The following is a 7474-nucleotide window of genomic DNA, read 5'->3' as shown; positions in this document are numbered from 1 at the left end:
GGTCTGTATAGTTAAAGCTATGGTTTTCCCAGTAGTGATGTATGGAAGTGAGAGCTGCACCATAAAGAAGGCTGATTGCCGAAGAATTGATGCTTTTGAATTATGGTTCAAAGCTATGGAATTGATCTCCCGAAAGAATATAAGAATTTGTAGAAGGTACTTTTATCAGATGTGGTGGCAATGCAAGCTTATGAAAAAACATTTTTTCCAATCCGTTATATACCATTTCCCCATCCCCCCCCCATAATTTTGCATTGCCGCCACATATGATGAAAGTCCCTTCTACCTCTTTACATTTCCAACACTGATTTTCCCTTCTTTTATACATATTTTTTGCCAATTTAACCATTGGGATTTCCATTTTTCCTATTCTCTTTAAGTCAGGTACTGGCCGTCAATTTTAGATTGTTTTTTCATAACCTTTCCCATTCTGTCATTTGAATATTATGCCCCACATCTTTTGGCCACTTTATCATAACACACTGGACCTCTTCATCCATTGTTTCCCATTCTAACAAGTTATACATTTTCAGCAATAATAATAATAATAATAATAATAATAATAATAATTTATACCCAGCGCATCTGGGCGGCTTCCAACAAAAGATTAAAATACAATAATTCATCAAATACTAAAAGCTTCCCCAAACAGTCATTTGTCCATGGAGTTTTCTTGGCAGGGACACTGGAGTGGCTTGCCGGTTCCTGTTCCAGGTGGATCATGTTTAGTCAAAACTCTCCACTATGACCTGTCCATCTTGGGTGGCCCTGCATGGCATAGCTCATAGCTTCTCTGAGTTATACAAGCCCCTTCGCACAACCAGATGACACAACCTTGATGGCAGAAAGTGAGGAGGAATTAAACAACCTTTTGATGAGGGTGAAAGAGGAGAGCGCAAAGAGGTGAAAGAGGAGAGCGCAAAATATGGTCCGAAGCTCAACATCAAAAAAACGAAGATCATGGCCACTGGTCCCATCACCTCCTGGCAAATAGAAGGGGAAGAAATGGAGGCAGTGAGAGATTTTACTTTCTTGGGCTCCATGATCACTGCAGATGGTGACAGCAGTCACAAAATTAAAAGACACCTGCTTCTTGGAGAAAAGCAGTGACAAACCTAGACAGCATCTTAAAAAGCAGAGACATCACCTTGCCAACAAAGGTCTGTATAGCTAAAGCTATGGTTTCCCCAGTAGTGATGTATGGAAGTGAGAGATGGACCATAAAGAAGGCTGATCGCCGAAGAATTGGTGCTTTTGAATTATGGTGCTGGAGGAGACTCTTGAGAGTCCCATGGACTGCAAGAAGATCAAACCTATCCATTCTTAAGGAAATCAGCCCTGAGTGCTCACTGGAAGGACAGATCGTGAAGCTGAGGCTCCAATACTTTGGCCACCTCATGAGAAGAGAAGACTCCCTGGAAAAGACCCGGAAAGATGGAGGGCACAAGGAGAAGGGGACAACAGAGGACGAGATGGTTGGACAGTGTTCTCGAAGCTACCAGCACGAGTTTGACTAAACAGCGGGAGGCAGTGGAAGACAGGAGTGCCTGGCATGCTCTGGTCCGTGGGGTCACAAAGAGTCCAACACGACTAAACAACAACAAACAGTCATTTAGTGTCACTTATTTCTCTCTGGAAATTGGAAATTTCACAAGTCACTCCCACCGTAGTTGCAGACTTCCAGCAGATTATGGTCTGGGTCTCGGAAATAAACAGATTTTATTGGGCCAAGCGCCCCAGTTCTGGCGACTGGGCCTTCTTCAATGCTGACCCCACATACCTAAAATAAGCGACAGGGGAGGAAATGAAGGAAATGAAAATGAATGAAAAAATATATAATTCCATCAAAAGCATCGAGGGCCATTTGCAACGTCACACTGCTCCTGCAGTGCCAATCCCCCCCTTTTTAATTGAGTGTTACAACTAATCTGTTCATTGTTAAAAATAAAATAACAACTAAAAAAAAGTAAAAACACACACACGAGAAACACCAGAACCTGATAGTAAGATTCAAATAATAATAATAATAATTTCTACCCCGCCCATCTGGCCACTCATTGTTAAAAATAAAGTAACAATTTAAAAAATATTATTATTTTTCTGCTGTACTCTATTGGAAGGAGAAAAATAATCATTTCTGTAACAACAAAACAATTTATGTAACTAAACAATAACATGATGGCATATGTATCCATGTTTGTTAACTGATGTGGTTAAACGATTTCCCCCCAAAAACCCCACAAAACATGGAGTTTTAGCACACATGAAAAATTTTAAACAAATCCTTATTTCCTGATGAATAGCTTTTGGACTATAATGTAACTGAAATAGAAAACTATCTTCCGAAAGATTTTTCCTCCAAAAGCATTTTATTTAAAAAATAAATAAATTTCAATTTTTAAAAATTCGATTTAAATTTTAAGAAGCCGATTTAAATGAAAAAACAATTTAAATTTTTTAAAAATTGATTTGAATTTTAAAAATCCGGCTTAAATTTAAAAAACCAATTTAAATAAAGAAAAGCCGGTTTTAAATTTAAAAATAGGATATATATATATATATATATATCTGTTCCAGTAACAAGAAGCCGAAAGCACCAGCCTGAAGATGACGAGTGAGACCTCGTCGAAACGTCGCCTAGACACCCCAACTTTTACACGGGAAGACACCCGAGGACACCAAAACCTGCATATATATATATATATATATGCTTTCGTAGATTTTCACGGGTACAGGAATGCAGGTTTTGGTGTCCTCGGGTGTCTTCCCGTGTAAAAGTTGGGGTGTCTAGGCGACGTTTCGACGAGGTCTCACTCGTCATCTTCAGGCTGGTGCTTTCGGCTTCTTGTTACTGGAACAGAGCAGGATCTCAGTGTTTGAGTTCCTATAAATACTGTTGAGGGGGTGTGGTGTATAGCCTCCAATGTTCTGGGCAGAGAGGAAGTTCCCAGGCTAGTGTGCCTTTTCTTCTTTTGTTCCTTAATTACTTGAGGGATATCTTGAGTGATTTCTTGAGTGATATCCTGAGTACCACTTAGGTGGGTCATTAGGTGTATATATATATATATATATATATATATATATATATATATATATATATACCCATTGGTTTTTATCCATCCTGGTTGCAGCCCCTGCCTGACCTTCAGGTGTTCCACCAGCTGTTCCAGAGGCATCTCTGTGACAAAGCAGAGGTCCAAAGAGCCAGGGGTCGGCCGGTGGGCTTTGGGTTCGAATTCCTTCCCCACCTCGTGGAGGTTGAACTTCTGCTGTCCAAAATGCAGAGCTTGACGGTTTCCCTGTGAAGGCAAAGCGTAGCTGGAATGACAAGGAGGGAGACAAGGGAAGGGCCCGGGCTTGGCAAATACAGCCTTTGATCATGGTAGAGATATTCCGTATTTTTTGCTCTATAAGACTCACTTTTTCCCTCCTAAAAAGTAAGGGGAAATGTGTGTGTGTCTTATGGAGCGAATGCAGGCTGCGCAGCTATCCCAGAAGACAGAACAGCAAGAGGGATTGCTGCTTTCACTGCGCAGCGATCCCTCTTGTACTGGCTTCTGAGATTCAGAATATATTTTTTCTTGTTTTCCTCCTCCAAAAACTAGGTGCGCTTTGTGGTCTGGTGCGTCTTATAGAGCAAAAAATACAGTACCTGTTCCGGAATTCTGTTCCAAAACTGAGGCACGCTTTCCCATTTATTTTTTTTAAAAAAGCAAAACGTCCGCAACCAGAAGGAGGAGGAGTATCAGGAAGAGTGGAATAAATTTAATGATTATCTAGTTAAATTTGTTAAGTTAAATTAATTGAAAATAGCTTGCAGATACTTAATTGGCTTAGGATTTTATTTATGTTAAGTGATGAATTAATATGTTTAATTCCATAAGGTGAAGATTTAAGGATGCTAATGTTTAAGTTAAATTTCATAAGAATTGGGATTTGGGAAACCGTTAAAAGGACATGCAATGAAATTCAACCAAGGGGAAACGAAGAAGTCACTTAACAAAGTTAATAAGTATAATTTTCAATAAGGCTATTATTTATATTTGTTTGCCTTGTGTGTGTGTTTGTTTGTTTGTTTATAATATTGTGAAAACCAATAAAATTTTTGAATTTTTTAAAAAATAAAAAATAAAAAAGCAAAGTGGATTAATCCATCCCAGACTTTTTAAAAACTGCAATTTGAGCATGAGTTTTACTCTCTAACGAGACCGTTGATCCCTAAAACGAAAGCGGTCCTCAATGGACCATACTGTAAAATGGACCATACTGTCAATGGACCATACTGTCTTGTAGGTGATAAAGGGGTCGCCGTTCCCAGCACCTTGAAGGAGACGACTTCCATGCCGAGGACCCGGGAGTAGAAGGCGGCTGTGTCCTCAATGCTCCTCACCGTCATCACCAGGTGGTCCAGTCGGTGGATCAGGCCCGGCAGGGCCGCCTTGCCACTTCGCTCCTGGGACATTTCTCGAGGAACCTGCAAAGCACAAGGAGAATTGCAATGACCCAGCGCAGGAGATTTGTCAGCAAGACTTGATTTAAAACATTTTTACAGAGAGACTCAGCCTTGCTGGCATCCTCCTAATATAGACAAGTGGGGGAAGGGTTTCCTATTTGGAATAATAAAATCCCTTTTTTACAAAAAGGTTCAGCCTTGCCGGCATCGTCTTAATACAGTGGTACCTCGGGTTAAGTATTTGATTTGTTCAGGAGGTCCATTCTTAACCTAAAACTGTTCTTAATCTGAAGAACCACTTTAGCTAATGGGGCCTCCCGCTGCTGACTGCCGCCACCGCGCAATTTCTGTTCTCATCCTGAAGCAAAGTTCTTAACCCGAGGTAGTATTTCTGGGTTAGCGGAGTCTGTAACCAGAAGCGTATGTAACCTGAGGTAACACTGTATTGACAAACAGAGGAAGATTTCCTTTTTGGAATAATACTGAAAGGTTCAGCCTTGCTGACATCCTCTTAATATTGACAAGCAGAGGAAAGTTTCCATTTTTGGAATAATAAAATAAAGGTTTAACCTTTCTGTAAAAACAGGATTTTATTATTCCAAAAAGGAAACCTTCCTCTGCTCACTAACATGAAGAGGATGCCAGCAAGGTTGAACCTTTATGTAAAAAGGGATTTAAATCAAGCCTTACTAACTAGTGATTTAAATCATGATATAAATTGATTTGATTTAAATCAAATCCACCCTGCTGCCCTGTGCAGCAGAACCCTAAATCTAGCTTTGCAAGGTCCCGTCTCCCCTTGCTTACTGCATTTTTGGCTTTCTGTTTTGATGGAGAACAGCATTTGCTGGGCTTTCATGTGGCGCCAATCAAATGCTGCCAATCCCCCTGGGGAAACCCAGCAGGATGGGCAGGGTATAAATAATAAAATTATTATGATTACAGTGGTACCTCGGTTTACAGACGCTTCAGGTTACAGACTTTGCTAACCCAGAAATAGTACCTCGGATTAAGAACATAGCTTCAGGATGAGAACAGAAATCAAGCGGCGGCAGCGGGAGGCCCCATTAGCTAAAGTGGTCTTCAGGTTAAGAACAGTTTAATAATAATAATAATAATAATAATAATAATAATAATAATAATAATAATTTATTATTTATACCCCACCCATCTGGCTGGGCTTCCCCAGCCACTCTGGGCGGTTTCCAAAAAAATATTAAAATACTGTAATACATTAAACATTAAAAGCTTCCCTAACCAGGGCTGCCTTCAGATGTCTTCTAAAAGTCTGGTAGTTGTTGTTCTCTTTGACATCTGGTGGGGGGGGCGTTCCACAGGGCGGGTGCCACTACCGAGAAGGCCCTCTGCCTGGTTCCCTGTAACTTGGCTTCTCACAGTGAGGGAACCGCCAGAAGGCCCTCGGCGCTGGACCTCAGTGTCCGGGTGGAACGATGGGGTGGAGACGCTCCTTCAGGTATACTGGGCCGAGGCTGTTTAGGGCTTTAAAGCTCAGCACCAACACTTTGAATTGTGCTTGGAAACGTACTGGGAGCCAATGTAGAACTTTCAAGACCGTTTTTATGTGGTCTCGGCGGCCACTCCCAGTCACCAGTCTAGCTGCCGCGTTCTGGATTAGTTATAATTTCCGTGTCACCTTCAAAGGTAGCCCCACATAGAGCGCATTGCAGTAGTCCAAGCAAGAGATAACCAGAGCATGCACCACTCTGGCAAGACAGTGCACAGGCAGATAGGGTCTCAGCCTACATACCAGATGGAGCTGGTAAACAGCTGCCCTGGACACAGATTTGACCTGTGCCTCCATGAACAGCTGTGAGTCCAAAATGACTCCCAGGCTGCGCACCTGGTCCTTCAAGTTACCCCATTCAGGACCAGGTAATCTTCCACACCTGCCCGCCTCCTGTCCCCTAAAAACAGAACTTCTGTCTTGTCAGGATTCAGCCACAATCCATTAGCCACCATCCATCCTCCAACCACCTCCAGACACTACACAGGACCTTCACCGCCTTCACTGGTTCTGATTTGAAAGAGAGGTAGAGCTGGGTATCATCCACATACTGATGAACACCCAGCCCAAAACCCCTGATGATCTCTCCCAACAGCTTCATATAGATATTAAAAAGCAATGGGGGAGAGGACAGAACCCTGAGGCACCCCACAGCAGTTTCAGGTTAAGAATGGACCTCCGGAACAAATTAAGTTCTTAACTAACCCGAGGTACCACTGTATTCTAAGAATCCATGTTCAGACTTCCCATCATAGGAACAACTGCCCCCACCCCACAACTGAAAGGTCGGGACAGTCGAGAGTCAGAAAGTACCTGGACAGGTAAGGAGGAAATTCTGCACAGCAGTTGGCGGCGAAGGAACCGGAGACTCGTCCAGTTCAGCATTTCCTGGTCTGAAGGTGGAGTTTGAACTGGTTTGGCATATTCAGCAAGCGAAGGACACCCTCCCTGGGTCACACGCTGGAAAAGTCATTCTTGCCTCTCCCGCCAAGTAAATGATTTGCCAACCCACCGGGCTTGGGAGACAACTTTCAGCTGGGCCTCCGTCAAGGAAACTGGGTGCTTCTTGTATTTAGAGATCGGAAAGGGAGTGCTTTTGGCAAGCCATGTGGGAGAGCCGTTTCAGGAATGCGTCAAGATATGCGGTCGCCTGAAAAAGCTCCTTGGTTTTTGAAATGCTTCTGGACACGGCTAGAGATGTAAAATTTCCAGGAATTTTGAAGCCGGGGGGGGGCATCACCCCCCGTTTTTTCCAAAACCGAGGTGCGCTTTCCCATGGAAAGGAATGTGAAACAAATTAATCCGTTCCAGACTTTCAAAAACAGCCATTTGAACGTGAATTTTACTCTCTGATGAGACCGTTGATCCCTAAAATGAAAGCGATCCTCAATGGACTGTACTATAAAATAAATAACACTGTCTTGTAGGTGATAAAGGGGTCGCCATTCCCAGCACCTTGAAGGAGACTTTACTGTAGCATTTGTGTTTGATTTTAA

General features: G+C 42.4%; 1 protein-coding gene across 1 annotated transcript; it reads right to left on the bottom strand.

The window, feature by feature from the left end:
* Window positions 1-1543: 1543 nt before the first annotated feature.
* On the bottom strand, window positions 1544-7161 carry GLOD5 (glyoxalase domain containing 5). Its single transcript, XM_081903427.1, has 4 exons — window positions 6792-7161; window positions 4322-4474; window positions 3144-3299; window positions 1544-1780 (listed from the first exon to the last, which is right to left on the bottom strand). The coding sequence occupies exons 1-4, from the start codon at window positions 6861-6863 to the stop codon at window positions 1649-1651; spliced, it is 513 nt and encodes a 170-aa protein (XP_081759553.1). The 5' UTR covers window positions 6864-7161; the 3' UTR covers window positions 1544-1648.
* Window positions 7162-7474: the final 313 nt, after the last annotated feature.

Source organism: Podarcis melisellensis (genome assembly GCF_964234715.1).
Source record: "Podarcis melisellensis genome assembly, chromosome: 2".
Lineage (NCBI taxonomy): Eukaryota > Metazoa > Chordata > Lepidosauria > Squamata > Lacertidae > Podarcis > Podarcis melisellensis.
The sequence above is the reverse complement of the archived record's forward strand: the minus strand, read 5'-3'. Positions and strand labels throughout refer to the sequence as shown.

Coding starts and splice junctions, on each gene's coding strand:
- GLOD5 (XM_081903427.1), bottom strand. CDS start 6,863: ATGCTGAACTGGACGAGTCTCCGGTTCCTTCGCCGCCAACTGCTGTGC. Junction 3,300..4,321: donor TGGAAGTCGTCTCCTTCAAG/GTGCTGGGAACG, acceptor TTGCCTTCACAG/GGAAACCGTCAAGCTCTGCA. Junction 1,781..3,143: donor AGCTGGTGGAACACCTGAAG/GTCAGGCAGGGG, acceptor CGCTTATTTTAG/GTATGTGGGGTCAGCATTGA.